We start from the raw sequence: 18,977 nt of genomic DNA on the forward strand, positions 1-18,977 counted from the left end.
GACGCCAGGGGGAACAGAGCGACTTGGCGCGAGTGCGACATTTCACCATCTCACTCAACAGCTGGTGTTCAAACCAATCAGATATGGTTGGAAAACTCACTGCCCCCTTTTTGTCCCTCTTTCTGTTTCCCATCATTCTCCGAGCCGCTCGATTCACGTCTCCATCTCGGTCAAATGTGGTTGTTGACAGTCGGTTTCTCTCAGCGTGGCTGCAGATGAGTCACAGTCTAAAGGAACAATGTGAAAATGATAAACAGGATACAGTGCATAGTGAGATCAAAGGTATTTTTAGGATTAAAGAAATACTTCACCCTAAAATGAAAATTGGGGAAAGGTTGCGTGTTCATGTCGAGCAGAGCTCGAACATGAACGATTAGTGAAGAAATAATACTGGTGTAAATATAGGTCTTTTTTTGCCTTTTTTGGAACTCTAAAAAAACAATCCCTGGCCACTTCAGTTGTTTTGGAGAAAGCTGACACAGAGCTGCGCTAGCTAACTCTGTGTGTTGTGTGGACATACAAACCTCACCAGTGTTTTGACTGACATGAGGGTGAGTAGATAATGACAACATTTTCATTTTATGGCTGAACTATTCCTTTTTAAATGATGCTCCCCATCAGTCTAGCCAATGTTGACACACATCTGAAAGACATTAAACCAAATATTTTAAAGAGAATACACAATGTGAAAGTAAACACACAAATCAAACATTACTTAAGTTTTTACTTTAGTTTGAATTTGAAATGACAACAGGTAAACATGTGCATTGACATCAGATATAGTCCAGTCAATGGACCCAGCATATACAAAAATAGTCTTAATTAAATCCTTCATTTTCCTGATTACAATTTAAGGCCACTGGAGTTACTGACAGCATATAAATCCACCGGACACAGTGTCAAGTTCCAGCATATTATCTGTGAAACCACTTCCACAACTTGAATAATTGAAACGTCTCCATTGAAATTTGTTAACTATTACAAACAGAAGATTCCCACGCTAGTGTTAAGAGAAAAAACAGCACTGTATAGTCCATTAGGTCTTGGGTGGCAGCAAAATCAGCCACTTAGCAGGTTCAGGTGTTCAATCTAGTCACGCAGCATCTGGATCCCTGGAACATCACCACCGTTTAAAACCCAGGTCTGGTCAATATAAAAGCCCTAGCTCTATGACCTGTCAGAAAGATATGATCCCCAACCAGCGAATATCAAATTTATCGCAGCCGTGTACCATATCAAATTAGCATACAATATAACGCCACAGTAAAAAATGTTTTACTATGTAGGACATGCCTGGAATAACAGATGGCCACAGGGGACAATAAATAACCCTTTTTAATAAGAGGAGCATAGAATATTTATGCTGCACTCTCAGGCAAAAGACGGAAACAGATGGAAATGGAAAGCTGCTGCTTTTTAACTGTCCAATACATACAGTATTAAGCACTGTATTAAGAGGCCAATTCTACCTGTTCTTGGTGAGACAGAACTTTTAATGGATGATCACCATCAAAGCTGCTTTCCTGTCTAAGTCTTAAATCATAACAGGGAAATGCATCCTGTGAGAGTCAGCAAGATTGCCACCAACCATGCACATCTGCCCCAAAAACTTTCCTATGACCCAAACATCCATACAATCCCTCCACAGATCCCCCACCCCCTCCCCCTTTGGAACTGACTCTAATCTGCCCGTTTCTGTTCAGTCCATTCTACTTATTATTACTGAGCACAATCATATACTACATATAATGCCTCCAAAAGTCTCTGTGTACCATTGCGAACTAACTTCAGGAATTATGTCCATACTCCCATTATGGTTGGAACATATGTTGCGCTTTTCATCATACTCAGTACTGCTATCTCATGGTTCACTTTTCCAATCCACTAAACACGCCAATAGAATCCTGAATGTATATGTGTGGAGTGATATGTATAGTCTACTGCATGTCCTGTGCTGGCCCCTTGGGCTGAATGTGAGGTCCTGTACTGTGTGTGCCCATATGCACATAAGATGGTACTATGTTCCTGCACCAATGTCACCTTGACAAATTATTGTAAATTACACTTGGCGAATAAAGTGATTCTGATTCTATTAAAGTCCCCATTGTGGCACTGGCCAAATCTTCCTTTCACCACTCCCATTCATTATATTGTGAGTATACATTCAGAATCAATACCAAAAATCAATTGCAGCAATCAATTGCATGATCCTGTAACATCCATTTCCAACAGAGCCCATTAGAGGCTTGGGGACAGACAGCCTGTGGAGGTTAATGATAAAGGAGAGGTCACAAATTGCTCCATTCAGTCTCCCCGAATCTCTACTCTGCTGTCAAAAACTGTGTGCTTGATGACTTCCGTTCTCAAATCAAACAGGAAATCACTTCAAGCGCGCAAGTACACAAGTGCTCAACTTCCTTTCTTATATGTGAGAAGGATACTCCGACTGGCATGGTAGATAACGCCTTCGCTCCTATCCAACTGCACTGCACACCTCAGAGACAGAGAGGGAGAGGTGGTGATAAAGAATTGGGAGAGGACCAGAGAATCAATCAGGCAGCCATCTGGCATCCAAGCACTCTGGAGGAATCAACAGCTGTCCACCCCGCCGTTGTGTGTCCCTCGGTCCCACTGCTTAGACTGAGGGACAGCCACACGGTGACCACAGCTCAGCCGAACGGAGGGGTCCATGGCTGGCTGATTCTGACCAATGGAGCAGAGGTAGTGTGGACAAATCAGTACAAACCACAAGGTGGAAACAAGAGAGAAATGCCCACACTCAGGAGAGCACCTCCTTGTCTGTGCACAGTCTCACCAGGGGAGCATAACAATTGAATAGACATGATTCTAACTTATCTGAATGTCTCATTGTGTGACAACATGTACATGTACAAGCATGCATACATTCCATTTCATAACATTGTTCTGAGTCATATCTAGATGCTTTTGCATCAGGTAAGGCACTTTCTACGGGCTCCAGAAGGATATGTAAAACGAGGAAGGAAGATCCTATTGATACCTTACAACTGTTCCATTCCATGTTGATGCATTTGTACTGAACAGCATGAAGTCAAGTGAATACATTTCCACATAGTATTTGCAAAAGTCAAGATTTCCATGTCAACTACAAAGCTATGATATAATACAGTAATTTAGCCTCATCCACACAATACATCATTTAAAATAAACATCATTGACACCACATGAAGTAAATCCCAAAATATGGCTATGATTTAGTCTTGTGAAGCTGCATATCATTCAAAGAGCACCGTACAAAAGCAAGCAGCAAGTGACACCACACTGAAAAAAGAAAATATACAATACAAAAAAACTATAAGTAATTTTCCTTCAGTTAGGTTTGCATTACAAAATGACTAAAGTCAAAGTAGAACAGAATAACATAAGACTGGAGTTTCTCCTGTTATCAGTAGTTAAGTGATTAAGTGTAAGAGGTACTAGGTACTTGCATAATGCCTATGATCTATGGCTTTTTCTAAGCCACTAGAATGTAAGAGTAGCTAGCACTCAAAATGTCCTGAAAAGGTTCTTATCAAAATACCTGAAGGATTGTCCCACTTTCACTTGACAAATACAGAACACAGTGGAAGAAAAGCACCTGCAGAGAGGCGCGATGGCCCCCTCTACAGGATAAGACTGAAATATAATAAAATGCCTCATACTGTATGATGTTTTTGCTGTGAACATCACTGTCATGGCAGCCACCAGCTCATAAGTGGCGCTGGGTTTGTTGACAGAGGTAATAAAATACGAGTTGGTCTCAGTCAGATGGATAGGTGTGTGTGTGCGTGTGTGTTTTTCAGTGTGAGAAAGACAGATATAGACACAAACTGTGTGTCTATTCATGTAATGTGTGTAAAGCAAGTGAGCTAAGTTCACCCCTTCCCAAACATTGCAGCAGTAGCGGAGTGGATATAGCATGTCCAACGAAAAACAAGAAAACTGCCAGCATGTACGATTGCACAGGTTATCACTACTTCTCATTCTACTCCTGGATAAAAAAAACCAAAAAAAAACAAATGACATCATGTATATTCCAGTTGGCTCCAGTCTCCCAGGAGTTTGCAACAGCATTGTATCCCAAGAATAAAAATCATCCCCATGTATACTTCAATTGCTCAGTATTAGTCATTATAAATTCCAATAGGTCCATCACATCCAGCTAGCACAAAAACGTGCAAAGGTTAATGCTAGGAAAGAAGCACAGAAGCTTCTTCCTTTGGGTTCTCTTCAGGGCAAGGCACAAGCACAAGGGCCCTGAATAAAACAAATACCAATATATTCTTGGTTGATCCCATTACGTTCTCTCCTCGAAGAACCACTTCTGGTGGAGGCTGTCGGAGCAGGGTTGCAGGGCGGGGGCCGGCGTCCCGTTGTCCGTCTTGTCTACCGCCTCGACACACTTCTGGCTCATCACATGGTACAGGCTCCCGTCCTGAAAACAGCAGGGTGGGTGAGTGTGTTTGTGTTTACTCAGGAGCAGAGTTGGTAAGGTACTTCCAAGAATATATATTACATATTCCCTTTCAAAGTATCAAGTTCTATTACAACATTCATTTCTGTGGAGAGTGTTTACTATACAGAAATACTAAATTCGTGATGCACAGATACATCGCTTGAATATCGGAAATGGCTGATTTTTGCATTGTTGACTACAATCAGCTCATCGGCCAATAAGATTAAATCCACCGATGGCAGTGGCCAATACTCATTAACATATATTGCGTCACTTATCTGTTCCAAAGATCAAGTTTGAATGGAAGGACAGCCTCCTGTTATTTGTTTATTTTAATTAAAAAAAGGCATTTTTGGTTATGTGAAACAATAAAAGATGTTCCTTAAATCTATATTCATTGCAAAGTATAATGAAGGGCAGAATATAGATTATTTTGGCAGGGCACAAATGGGTCAATACGAAACAAAATATTGTTATCGGCCGATTGTGGTGTTTGAAAAATCGGTATCGAAAATCAAAATTCAAAATTTCCATATCGGTGCATCCCTAACTACAATAATATAATAATATTAAAATGCAATAATATAAAATAATAGTAAATGCTGGTAAAAGAAAAAAAAATATATATATATATATATAATTTCACAATCACTCAATTGACTCTTGCCAACAAGTCATGTTGGTCATCCATCAATTTAGTAATGTAAGGGTCACATATTTTAATCCAAAGTGGAAATAAGCCTGTCTACCAGCCTGCCTTATTGATAAAAATATGACTCTGAAATTAACTGTATTGTTTGAAAAAGTATCTGTTCATAATAACACTACTCAATTTTTAGAAATTATATCTTGTGTGACAGAACAGCTACTCATTTATAATATCACTGCCGATTTAACAGAAGCTTAGGGGAGAATGATACAATTCTGTGAGTGAAAATTGAACACTATTAAATTTTTACCTACGTCTGGAAACTTCCCATTTGCGACTGACTGCAAAGCTGAACACAGGCCAGTAGAGTTGTATGTATCTATGTATGTATGTAAGATGACTTTCTCCATTCAATAACCCTCTAACAGCCAACAGCAGGTGGAGAGCTCTAGTCTTTAAAATCCCCTATCCAGGCATCCTGTAGCTCTTCTACCTAAATGAGCCCAGAAGTGAGTGGAAGGATCAATACCAGCCCATCAATCGAGAGGAAAACCATGGCGGACCTTGATGGATTTGCTCACTGCCACTGATGCAGCAGTCAGTATTGTTGGTACACAAGGCTTGTAAAGGACCAGTATCACAAACCACCCAAATCCTCATGTTTGAATGTAGATATTCCGCCCTGATTGCTCTCCATCTCTCCACCCATTCCACCCTTTAATAATTACCTTTCTCCCCACCCTTGTTTGCTACATTATCACTCCCTCTTTTCCTCCACTGTCCCTTTCGCCACTCTTCTGCTCCTTCCCCCCTTGTTATATCTATTCTCTCTTTCTCGGCTCCATTTACATTTAGATAGCGTGCTTTAGCTACTGGCATTAGTGCAGTGTGACTACACTGAACACATGCTAAACAACTCCCACCAAGGCGCAGTGAATACTCAGCTAGCTGGCACTCTGTGATTTATGGTTTAGCGTCAGCCGCACTGGCTCTCAACACCTGGGGAGCAGCTGAGCAATGGGTAGTGGAGACTTTGACAGTAGCATGAAGAGAAAGAGATAGAAAGCAGGGGTATTTGCACCTATGAAAGAAGGGTTTGTAGGGGCAAGGGAAGGTGGAGGGAGGAGACGGAGGTAGGAGATTGGATGGGTGTGGAGTTGGGTTTGTTTGAAGGAAAACAAGGGATGCTCAGAGTCTGTGTTTGAGAATTGGGTTCTGAGCATACTGTGAAGCCTTAGTGGTGGTTCATGGGAGAAAGTATAAATAATGCAGAGCGGTGAACAAGAAGTCAGAGAGAATTCAAAAGGAAACTGGTGTTTGGACCCCGAGTCAGATCTCAAGTCCACAGGGTTTCTCTGGCTTCTCTTTCAAAACATCCAACTCAAACTACTCATTCCATCCTTCACTTTTACAGCCGTCCTGTTACTCCCTGGCTCATCACTCCCATCACCTCTCTTTGACCCCATCTGCTCCTGTATCTCTGCTCAAATCTGGATTTGACAGATTCACTGAAAACACAAACATGCACACAAGCTCCTTACCTGACGGAGGACAAACTTCTGGTCCACTGGTAGGGGTTGCCCTCGTTTTCTACACAGCTGGACGGTCAGGTAGGTAGAGATGTTGTCACCCACGATGCATCCGGCAGGCTCCCTCGTGTTATAGCGGACCTCACCGTCCATGGAGTACTCAAAGAACTGTGGGAGGAGAGGCACTAGCTGGGTTTCCATCCAAATATTTTTATGCAAATGATGTTAAATCAAATTAGAAAGGCTGAATAGAAACGGCAAATTTCGATTTATTTTCCTTCAATAATCGCACTAAACTTTTAATGCTAGCTTGAGGCAGAAAAGTTTTTTGCCGATAAAGAAATTCTGTGATAAATAGCAATGGAAACGCATTCGTCAAATAAATAATGATGTAGCCTAAAGTCCATTTTTTTGATGCATGTGTTCTCTGATGTAGAAACGGTCTACATTCTGGAAGCTTATTTATTCACTTCAATTCCGCTGATGGAAACACACAATTTGCATTTCATTTATGCAACATTTCAAAAGTTCACTCATAACAGCTGGATGGAAACCTAGTCACTGTCAGGGAATCTGAACATGCATCTGTGTGTAACAGTAAAAGAAGTAAAGGATACACAGCAAGAAAAGCAGTCAAATGGAGAAAGTGTACTGGGAGACGGCTTGTGTGTGAGTGCAGGTCTGCATTGCCAATGTGTATGCAGACTATGAATGAGAGCGTGGTTTTTGATAGTGAGAATTTATGTGATTGCAGCATGCAGGGCACTCCCACATGGCAGCCAACCCAAGCACTGCAGGCCCCATTTTCAGTGGAGACAACATCAGTGTGAGTCCACAGAGAGCTGCTGAAATAACAATGGTAAATTTCCATGTTTCCTGGATGACTGTCAACCACAGAGGATAAAGACATTGGAAAATACACTCCTCCTCCTTCTCTCTTTGCATCAAAGTGCAGACACTGAACACTGCTTTTACACGTATCATTTTCAACCTGGGATATGCGAGTCAGTCCACTATTCCAAGTTTTCTTGCACTAGAATTACAAACTATTATGGTCCACTGTGAACTACTACGATTCTGCCCTTATTTTGATATATTCAATCTCAACAGCCTTATTTTCACCACAGTCAGTCGGAATTTGGACCCATCAAACCAGAACATACACTACCAGTCAAAAGACACACACATTTTTCTTTATTTTTACTATTTTTCACATTTTAGAATAATAGTAAAGGGTTAAAACTAGCGCTGAATGATTTTGAAAAAATATCTAATTGCGATTATTTTGACTGATATTGCAATTGTGATATCATTTGCAATGTTAGAGGGAATGATAATCTTTACATCATTATTCTCATTTTCATTGAAAAACGATTATGGTGTGATTTTTGCAGGGATCTGTACCAAACAAAGATGTTTTCTTAAGTCTGTAGAATATGATGTGTAGGCCAGGACATCTCTGCAGCACGACAATATTTAACTTAAAATGGTATTTTGACACACATTTCGCATTAACAAATATTGCGCCTCCTGCAATTTGAAAATTGCAATAGGCCATATTGCGATTTTGATAAAATTTCGATTAATTGTTCAGCCCTAGTTAAAACTATGAAATAACACAAATAGAATTATGCAGTGACCAAAAAAGTGTTAAACAAATCCAAACTACATTAAATTTTAGATTCTTTAATGTAGCCGCCCTTTGCCTTGATGGAAACACAAAGGCTTTGGAAAGAAGTTCATACATAGGCATCAACTTCACTATTTATATTTGTCTAAAAAACAGATTTCAAGCATTTAAGCATAAGCCTTTAGATCAAAATGGCTTTAAGATAATGAAAATCATAGTACATTCAATCACGTGTCAAAACTTTTGACTGGTAGTGCATTCCAAAAGTTGAAATGACAACTCAATGACAATCCCAATCGAGCCCGGCCTCAACTATAAAGCCCACAGATGCCATAAAGTCTCTCCGAAATCCTAAGTGCCACTTCCCAAGTTCCCCATAACGACGGCTCAGCCCGAGCTGTGAAATGGGTGCAAGGTCCATCTTCATCTCCCTATGTGTCGGTGTCCAATACTGAATGGGTCATGGCCAGTTGGCAGCGCTGGGGCAGCCTTGGACAGCCCAAGCCTTTTGTTTAGACGGTCCTTATCAGAGAGCAGAGCAGTGGTTTGATGCGAAGGGCCCTCTGTAGTGACCTTGTTGAGACTATAGGGGGAGTCAGGGCAGTGATTTATGACCATGATTAATGCCATCTTATGGAAATGGAAAACAGGGAGCGATGCAGGAAAGGAGTAAGGGGGGGTGGGGGGCAGTGTCTGTCTGAGGTTGATATAATATGAGACGGTTGTGGGAAGGAGGGAAGGAGGGAGGGAGTGAGGGAGTAAGGAAGGCGACCAAGTAAAGATGAATAGAAAACAAAAGGGAAGAGATCAGGAGAGAGCTCAGGAGGAAGGGAGAGAAGGGTGGAGAAATATGGACAAAGGAAAAGAGGTAACAAGAGTAGAGATGGGGGGGGTGGATAGGCGGGTAACAAAAGGAAGAGGAAGTAGGTTATTTGATGAGGCTAGTGTACAACACTTTTCTCTGAGGACAGTGCATCAGAGAGGGCATGCATCCTACAGGGTGTTAAACCCTGTTTCATCACAGCATCATGGCAGTATAGGGGCTTCTCACAGCTGGAGGCCTTCAGCTAATGAACCATTTCAATATGTTGGGCGCAGATCCAGGTCATTGAAGACAAAAGGACAGCAAAGATTTGGGTGAAATTGCAAATTCAAAAACTAAGCCAAAAAAAAGTAGTCCGTTAGCCCATTTTCAAATAAGTGACGAGTGACATAGTGCATGAACTTGTTTTTACCCCAGAATTTTTTTTTTGGCAGAGTGGAAACCCTCCACTGAAACCAAGACTAATAAAACAGGGTGTGCTCAAGTTTCATCAAGTTACATTAAAGACCTTTTTAATGCCAGTTAGAATGGAATATGAGACCAATTGGGTCAGCATGACTGGGCTGATTTCTCACCAGAAAAACAGCACACCAAGAAACCACAACATTCCCAAAATTACTTAAATTTCTATATTTAACTGTGCTCAAGACAGTTGAGGCCTTGAGGTTAGATAATAATATCTTAAGACATTTTAAGACTTTTTCCAGGACCTGCAGACAACCTGATAAAATTCTTTTAGGCAGGGTTGGAGTATCACCAAGAAGGCCCAGCCCAGCTCTTCCATAGCAAGGGAAAGACTGAAGTCCAGTACCTGGTTCTGGCCCATGCCGTGGCAGGGGTAGAGGATGACCCTTTGGCCCACCACCATGTGTTCATCTGTGGGGTTGTAATCAAAACAGTAGTTGACCCTGCCCCGGTTCTTCAGCTATAACAAACAAAAATAATTGCGACCGTCACATCAATAGCTCTTTTGAAGCACCAGCAAAATACAGAAGCTCATAGCACATAGGGGTGAGGGAAAAAAACTTGTGTTGCCAAAATATGACACTTTCAATGTTTTTTAATGCTTAATTTGAATGCTTTTTTCATTTGACCAGGGCGCCTCTTCTCGGCACCGTTCAGCTTCTGTGTGAGAATTGGTCATATTTATATTGAGCTTCTACTTTCAGGTTGAAGATCACTGACTCACCATTCCAAACATGCCCGGCCGGTCCTCTGGGACGTGGATATCGGGGTAGACGTTTTCTAAATACCACTTGAAGTTCTTACAGCCCAGCTTCTGCTTAAGCTTCCTCCGCTCAGTCACGTCTCCAAATGCCTCCTGGAAACAAAGCCCACAAAGTTTAGTTCCACTTCATTGTTTTAGTTCCACCTTACTGCTTTATCCCGCTGAAATTCAACACAATATCAGGATACAATATAGGAGTTGCTGCTATACGGACATTACATAACTATAATTATCTATCAATAGCATCTTATAGCCTTATAATACAATAAGACTTATAACACAAGACCTTATGTGCGTAAACTCTTGATGCAGACAGTGTCACAGAGCTACAATGTCAAAGGAGGCTTTCACAGCATGTCTCTGTGCTGAAATGGTATACAATAGCACCATCTATAGTCCTTCCATAAATCTACACAACCACACTACACTCATAAGGGTAATAACTGCAGACTCAGCAGGCCTCCACCTCAATTGTAAACACTGCACCATGCATACAAACAGACCTTCCAACGGCTGTCCACTCCTACATCCTGCTCAAACAACTGCAAGAGGATCCAGATGTGTATTCTTTGTGTGTCTATATGTGTGTGTGCATATGAGGAGGAAAGACTGATACACACACACAGACACATGTATGCACTTCATTTCCTCCCCACCGCAGTGATCATGAGTGGTGAGTTAGGTGTTGTGGGGAGGGGAAATAAGTCTGGCTGGAGACTTATTATTTGCCAGCGAGCATCTGCTTGCCACAAGCGTCCTGATGGAGGAAGGGTTTAGCAGCGCTGCAGGATGATGGATGGCGGTGTTGCACCTGAACACAGCTCTAATTGGCCCTTCATCAATCCATTTGGTTAAGGAGGTAGTCATTTGTCACTGGGAGGGGACAGTAAAGGCCAACAGGGGCCAATAAGGGCCAGTGAGGGCCACTATATGAGGCCAATAAGGGGCAAATTAGGGACCAGTAAAGGTGCTAGTGAAGAGCCAATGAAGAGCTAATATAAGGGCAATTGAAGGACCAATGACAGTTCAGTATAGTGATCAGTAAGGGGACACTGAAAAACTGTATGGGCCTCCAGAGGCCAAAGAGGTGCCAAGAGGAGGCCAGAGAGGTGCTAATAAGGGACCAGTAGAGTGACAGTGGGAAAACATAAGAAGCAAGCTTACGTATGGGTTGTATTGGATCAACTCAAGTATCTAGATTGTAAAGGCTTGGATAGGTGTTGAACCAAGCCATGATAAAGCTGGAGGTGTAGCGTAGTTGAACCAAAATATAAATTTTTCCAGATAAAAATGTGACTGTTTGACTGAATCCATATCAGAGGAAGTCGACAGAGCCTGCAGGGTTGATGTACGGTCTGTGTGTGTGGAGCTGTTGACTGTAAACTGAAACTTGCCTTGTACATTCTGCTTTGTGAACATCTGAGAGCCCCAGAGTGTTCACTGAGAATACTCGAATTTCGTACACCAACACACAAATCCTCATTTAATTAAATATATTACAGAGTATTTGCGGAAGCCTGTGTGTGTGTGTGTGTGTGTGTGTGTGTGTGTGTGTGTGCGTGCGTGTGTGTGTGTGTGTGTGTGTGTATGTATGTGCATGTGTGTCTGCTGGTCTCTCTGCCTATTTGTCTGAGAAGAGGAGGACAACCAGAGCTTCTTTTGAAGCTGTGGTGTATTGGGTTTGTCCCGGCACTGCGGCTTGGCAGGGCTACCTCCTCTCAGGGAGATGAGCGCCACCTGATCTGTGTTTAGAGAGCTTCTCCTCTTAACTACACTGTCACACACTGGCACAGCCCCTCCCACTCATACACACACACACACACAAAAGCAGGGCACCCCGTGGGTTGGCACAGTTCTCACCATGTCAAGGACAGGTGGGTGACACCCGTTGGCACCAGGTGACACGGAAAGGTGGTAATCACACACCGGAATGCCTGACGCCCCTGTCACCTTGGGTGTCTGCCGCTCATGTATCCCAAGTGTCACTCAATCAGGGGAGCATTTACACTGCAGCGGGGAGCATAGTGTGTGTGAAGTTTGTGTGTGTGTGTGTGTGAGTGAGAGACAGAGAGAGAGAGAGAGAGAGAGAGAGAGAGAGAGAGAGAGAGAGAGAGAGAGAGAGAGAGAGAGAGAAAGTATATGCAATGCTGTGTGAGTGTGTGTACATGTTTTTTAGAGAGATAGTGAGAGTGTGTTCAGTGGTGAAAGCGTGTGATTAATCAATCAATCGGGCCAATTTTGTGGAAGAGTGCAGCTGCACTCAAAATACACTGCCTTCACAATCCTCCACACAGGAAACAAATCATTCAATCACTCCACAGATGAATGCTATTGAATATGTTGGAATGGATGCTTAACGAATGGTTTTGCATGCGCTTGATGCCAAATGTTTATCATACATACACACACACGCACATACACCATCCCTGCAGACTCACCAGGCGTGCGTGGGGGTTACGATGGTAGTACAGCTCTTTGTATTCATCCATCCAGACCTCAGCGGCCCGCACGCTGTTGGCCAGGGCCTTGCTCCGCGAGTACGGGGCCTTCTTCGGGAACACGTGGCCCACATGGGAGCAGGGGTGGATCTCCAGGCTGCCCCCACACTGCCAGATCTAAACGACATCAACACCACCACCACGAGGATCTGGTTAGCCTGTCAGCCATGATTCAATCAGGCAACACAATGCATGGCCCTGTAGTGGAGGGGACTGGAAATAGAAAAAGCTGTTTTGTCGTTTGAGGGAAATATTTTTGGTTTCTTCCCTCGGGGAAATTGTGGTTATTGGAGAAAAGGGATGTTCAAATTCTTCACTGTAATTAAAGTATTAAGGTCTTTGGCTTGTTTTCACTGGTTGCTGGTCGTAATTCTTTCAGCATGATTTTGATTGGGAGTGAAGAGGTTCTTCTGGTGTAATTCTTGGCAAATGTATACCAGAATAGACTGCCTTTTTAAGTACTGTGTGTAGTGCATTGTGGCTTGGTGTGAATGGCTGTGCATATTTTACGTCAACGTGGAGGCCATCAGTCTCACACCTCTAAAAGCTTCACAGCTAAAGGACAACGTGTCAGGGAGGTGCTTGGATAAACAAAATTCAGTGTTTATATAACCACACACAAACAAACACATATGCGTGTTTGCGTTGCGTTATTTGACACAAATCTTATGTGTTTTCATGTGATCTCAGACCATTAAAAACACAGAAGTGTCTATGGTACCAGGCTAAAACCGACTATGTCGCTCACTGAGGTTAAAATTAGAACATTTAATGAGAATATTGCTGGCTATGTATACAGCTATTATTTCTGGGCTCAAAAATGTCTCATCGGTGGCCCAGAAAATCAGATCAGCAGCCACCAGAAAATTCTCCATGCAGGAAAATCCCTGGGCTCTCACATGCACAAGTCATGCACATGAACACACACATACACACAATTTCTCACCCTAAAGGAGAACTCCAGGTTCTCTCCTCCCCACACCTCCATCCCTGTGTCGTATGTTCCCAGGTAATGGAAGTAGTTCTTGCTCACAGCAAACAGACCACCTGCCATAGTAGGAGACCTGAGGAAAAAAAATAAAAAAGATTTCACAGACTAATTTTCCTGTATCTTATTAATTATGAGTTAGCAGGATAAGACAGGTTAAGATTTAATGACTTGAGCCAGAAAGTTATACATCAGCTTGGTTTTACACCAACTGACAGCATTGCAATATTAATATATGCAGTTCTTCATTTGTTCTGGGCATACTGCCTATCCTGTAAACTCATCCTCAAAGAATTTATGCACTGAGTGGGCCATTTGTATTTTTCATTCTCAACGTTTATAAAGGTCATACAGACACACCTGATGACATCGGTGGGCGAGCGACGGCGTTTCTGCTCATAGTCTGGCACAGTGTGCCAGGTAAAGACCAACCGCCAATCAAATCCCCCAATCTGAGGCTCTCCAGAGTTGCCTAAATACTGGAAGGTGTTCCAGTCAATAACATCGATGACGGGACAAATCACGGCCGATGGCTCCTCTTGGATCCTGGATGGAGAGTAAAGAGCAGCAGGTATTTGTTGACTGGGGGAAGGTGGTGCTGCAAAACCAGCAGGCAGTTTGTCCACAATACCCACAGAAAAAGGAAGTCCTCACTTTTCCCGCTGAGGGGTTTCTCACCTGTACAGCAAGGGCTCCAACCAGCCCTGGTGACACTCACAGTGGCAGTCCAGGAAGGTCAGTACATCACCTGTGGCGATGGACGCCCCTAGCAACCGGGCCCGCACCAACCCCTCCCTCTTGGTGGCCCGGATCAGACGCACCTTCCTCAAACTGGAAATGTAGTTCTCCAATGGCTCCTTCAGGTGAGCTACAGGAAAACAAACAAGGAAACCAACTGAAGCAACTTAGCAACATTTAAAGTGTCTAACTTATTGTGTGTGTGTATGTCCATGTGAGTGAGAGTGTGCTTTTGTGAGTGCGTGTGAAGACCAAGTTTGTGTTGAGAGCAGTTATGTTTTTTTTTAAATCACATATCTTACATTGAATGAAAAATACAGCTGTATGGAAAACAAAACAAACAGTGACTATAGGCAGAACAGAACAAATACCAGCTGCCACCTGAGTCTCTGTGTCTCCGGCTGACAAAGAATAAAGTGGAAACAGTGTTTCAGAGTAACAGTGCTGAACGCAGATCACTCATCTCCTTGAAAGTAATAGAGCAGCACTTGGTTGGGATGATCCATGAAGTGGGTTTTGGAAAGTTATCTCATTCCCCTAAAGCATCTGTGCCTTCAGTGCGTTCAGTCTGGGCAAGTGGAAAGGAAGAGGAAGCACTGACTGACTTCAAACTGGGGTGTTCAGGGTACTCTAAAGCCATCACATTCATTTCCTTGAGCAAAATTTCCACGTGTCCTTGTTTGTCTCACAAAAGCCTGCTAGAAATATGAGAAGATGATGACAAAGAATACACACAAACTAGGAGGGCTATTTGGTACCAAGTCACAATAAGTAGATTTTATGACAATCTACCAACTATGCAAATGATTTTGCAAGAGGGTGTTTTTACACATCCATACAGAGTAGAATTAATGTTCCACATGTGCTACACTGAAATCTGCTTGTCTACAGTTGGACAGTATGTGAAGATTCACTTTGTCTAGCAATTTATCTACATGCTAGACTCACTACCTGTCTACCTAATTGCTCATCTCTCTGTTTGACTCTCTTAACTGCCTGCCTACATGTCAGGCTATCCTCCTTATCACTGACTGCCTGTCTACCTGTCTGTCCGACTACCTTTCTGTCTTCTCTGCATGCCCGCCTGCCCAGAGCCCCTCTGTCTGTCTATCACTCTGTCTGCCTGTCTCTGCCATCCTGTACGGTCCGGGCCCCGTACCTCTGTCGCTGTAGTCGTCCACCAGCACCACCTCTTTCAGCAGGATGTCAGGTGAGGTCTCCAGCACGCTGTGGACCGTCCTCAGCAGGGTGGACCAGGCCTCGTTGTAGAAGGCGATCACCACCGAGGTCGACGGCAAGGACCGGTAGTCATACCTCAGCTCTCTGCAACTGGGATGGAAGGGGAGGGGAGGGTACAGAGTTTAGTTGTTAATGGGAGAGAGTCTGGATTAAAAACCAATAAGCCATACCACACCAATCATAGTAAAGTAGTGATTTTGACTCAGGCCAAGCTGGCACAATGGCACAATTAAGGTGGTGTGCTTGAGTAAATACAATGGGGAAGGTTCAGCTATGTCAACAGTGTCACCCTGAATGCAACACACAGCAAGAAATCCTGCTCCGCCCAACAATGATTCAGGTTAATATTCATTCATTCTTGAAGGATTATAGTGCGTCTGTGGAAGTCAATAGGGAGTTTATAGTGACCTTAAAATACATTATGGTGTTTGTATCTCCTATGGTGTTTCTATAATACTCCTGTAGGGACTTTTATCTTGTCTGTGATATCTGTTCAGTATCCTCCTGGAGTTTATTCTAGCAATACTACTGTTCTGTGTTGTAATTCAAGGGCCGAAACCACTCAACTACTTACAGTGGGTTCCATCTCTCTGGCAGCCTGCGGTGTAGTGACACTTTGTCACTGACATAAGTATTAATCTGGTGCTTTTTGATGCTGTCCTCCTCTTTTCTCTTCTCCTCTCCGTTCAGATTCAATTTGACAGCTCTCCCCATTTCACCCAGGGCATTTAAATCCAAGGGGGGTTTCTCGTAGACGGGCTTCCTAAGCTGTTCATTTTCCACCTCTTGCTCTCCGGGGGCCTCTCGTCGATTTGTCACGCTCATGTCTCCGGAATTGTGCCTGAGAAAAATGAGATATCCCACTAAAGAGGCTCCGAAGAGGAAGAGGAGCAACTTGGGTCGACTCCTTCTCCCGAAGAGTGCCATCGTGTCGTTTCCTTCTGCACTGCAAAGTTATGTTTTCATGCCCAGAGGAGCTCCGCTGCAATGGCACCTACTGATGTCACCCCTTCAGTTTCACCAGTCCCCATACAACGCCTCTTGGTAACTTCAAGCATATCCAGCATTTTCAGTCGCAATGATTCTTATAAACCATTAAAGTTCAGTTTAGCTCGGTCGAAGAAATGTTCTACTGACAAACTAGTGAGTGTACAACTTGTTGAGCAGCAGGTCAAAACGGTTAACTTGATGGAAGTTGGACTGGGACACTCCTCCTCCTCCACCTCCTCCTCGGCTTCCCTCTGCGCTGTGGTTGAGAAGTGTGAAACGGATTTGCCAACACGGATTAGTTATCTCCTAGGATTATAGGACTCGGTTGAGACAAAACAAAAATCCAGGTCAAATCAAACAGCCTCATCCAGTGCTTCGTTTTAGTTTGCGGCAAGACGTTTGCGTTGAACCCTTTAAATCTTTACTCGGATACACCTTAAGAAGTTTTTTTTAATCTTGTGGACACAATGTCAACATAAAGTGTCCAACTGCCAGCAAACAGGCTAAAGTTAGCTTCCTGTTAAGTGAATTTGAGTTGAAGTTCGAACCGCTGTCAAGGCAGCAGAATTAGCAATTACATTCCCGGTAAACGATTTTCAAAGTAAAAGTCCGCACGCGAAAATAACATACAAAGTGAAAGTTTAATTAATTATGTTTGAACATGAGGGAAAATGCAATTAATAATAATATAATAGTGCTTTTTGCAAGTTCCAGTCCATATATTTAGATCAAGAGATGACACATAATCACATGAATACCATATTACATATTACTTATTACTTACTTCTTAAGACACCTCCACGAATCAGAGTCAAACCCACTGCTGAATAGCAGTTTCTCCAGGTGGGCTTTTCTTTAGGTCAACCAAAGTACCCACCAAGTCACATTGTGAACGTAATTTCAGGCTCCAAGTAGTTCCAAGTAGTTTTGTATGTATTTTGTAATAAAACCATTACATATTAGTTATAAAATTATGAACTCGGGAAATTCACCATAATACTGTATGATTTGTCTTGTATTTCTATCGCTGTAATTTCACAAAATCTTCGGTCTATAACTTATCATACACCCCTGTATTTCATTCAAATTGTATTTTTAAAGTGTTAATTTACACGCTTTTATCTCAAAGGCGAAATCGTTCAAACGGAAGCGCTATTTCTGTTAGTTTCTGTGGGCTTGACAACGGATGAAGTTCAATGGCAGCGTGACGGCCGGGTAATCTTTTTTTCTACTGTCACGAGAAATTCAAATTATAGCCAGGAATACCTGTTGCTCGTAATAAATATCTGTATCGCGAACAAACTAATTACATTTATATTGCAGTCAAAAGTCCAGCGGGTTCCTTCAAGTATCAAAGAGTGAATTTACTGACTCCTTCCGGGTTCGTAATGTGTAGTTTGTTTGGTATAACGGTGTGCGGTACCATGTGACTGAATTTACTTCTAGTTCCTCTTGCTGGCTGCCACACCCAAACTGTAAAATGCGCCTGTCAATATTCAAACACGTGACCTTTTCGTGTCAGGACCCCCAGATAGACACACTTATTATACCACAAACCCCGTCATATAAAGGTTTCATCCCCAACTGAGGAGATTTGTGTCATCTGTTTCTGTTTATTGTAGGTGAAGATAGTGAAACCTCTGATCTGGAGTAAAATGAACGAAAACTCACTGGAAACTCCTTGGAAACCTCTGAAGGCCCCCTGGGGGACCCTGGACCCCAGTTTGGAAACCACTGGCCTAGGTCTAATTGCCATTTTATGTCGTGTCACTCATATGAAACTGATATGAAAAGTCAACCCAGTCTGACATCAAAGATGAAATTTGAAACAAAATGTAAGTTTGAGCAAATTAAAATGTTAAATAATTAAGGCGATCGTTCGGGGCGAGAAGGTAATATGAGTGGCATATGCTGTTTGATTGAGTAGACTTATTGTCAAAACTACAAAGAGACAAGGCAACCGGAGTGTTGTAATATGTCATGCTACACAGGGCTTGTCATCCTGTCCAGAGGCACAATATTAGTGTTAATGCATGAGGGCGTTTTCATTTAGGACACGCTGATGGATAATATTTTCCATGCAACAAGGTAAGTATTAAAGTATAAATATAATAACTGGAAAAATAACTGGTGAGTTGCATTCACCTTACGGTTGCTGTTACACTCTTTGCTGTGTCCTCTGTTTTCCACT

At 42.6% G+C, this 18,977-nt stretch overlaps 1 protein-coding gene across 1 annotated transcript; it reads right to left on the bottom strand.

The window, feature by feature from the left end:
- Positions 1–737: 737 nt before the first annotated feature.
- galnt12 (UDP-N-acetyl-alpha-D-galactosamine:polypeptide N-acetylgalactosaminyltransferase 12) lies at positions 738–17,277 on the bottom strand. The gene is made up of 10 exons (XM_071540729.1): positions 16,371–17,277; positions 15,717–15,886; positions 14,498–14,687; positions 14,180–14,365; positions 13,778–13,895; positions 12,772–12,948; positions 10,295–10,426; positions 9,917–10,030; positions 6,665–6,820; positions 738–4,453 (listed from the first exon to the last, which is right to left on the bottom strand). Exons 1-10 carry the CDS (start codon positions 16,721–16,723, stop codon positions 4,316–4,318), a joined length of 1,734 nt encoding a protein of 577 aa, XP_071396830.1. The 5' UTR covers positions 16,724–17,277; the 3' UTR covers positions 738–4,315.
- Between the last annotated feature and the right edge of the window lie 1,700 nt (positions 17,278–18,977).

The sequence above is a fragment of the Centroberyx affinis genome, unplaced genomic scaffold (assembly GCF_046629955.1).
Source record: "Centroberyx affinis isolate AG114_WGS23_722 - 3 ecotype Tasmania unplaced genomic scaffold, CSIRO-AGI_Caff_v1 ptg003711l_1, whole genome shotgun sequence".
NCBI lineage: Eukaryota > Metazoa > Chordata > Actinopteri > Beryciformes > Berycidae > Centroberyx > Centroberyx affinis.

What these genes read in the sequence shown, in the direction of transcription:
- galnt12 (XM_071540729.1), bottom strand. Translation starts at nt 16,723, where the DNA reads ATGGCACTCTTCGGGAGAAGGAGTCGACCCAAGTTGCTCCTCTTCCTC. An exon ending in GGCCGGGCATGTTTGGAATG is followed by an intron (nt 10,031 to 10,294) that starts GTGAGTCAGTGA and finishes TGTTTGTTATAG; the next exon opens with CTGAAGAACCGGGGCAGGGT. An exon ending in ACGGCATGGGCCAGAACCAG is followed by an intron (nt 6,821 to 9,916) that starts GTACTGGACTTC and finishes CTCCTCCCACAG; the next exon opens with TTCTTTGAGTACTCCATGGA.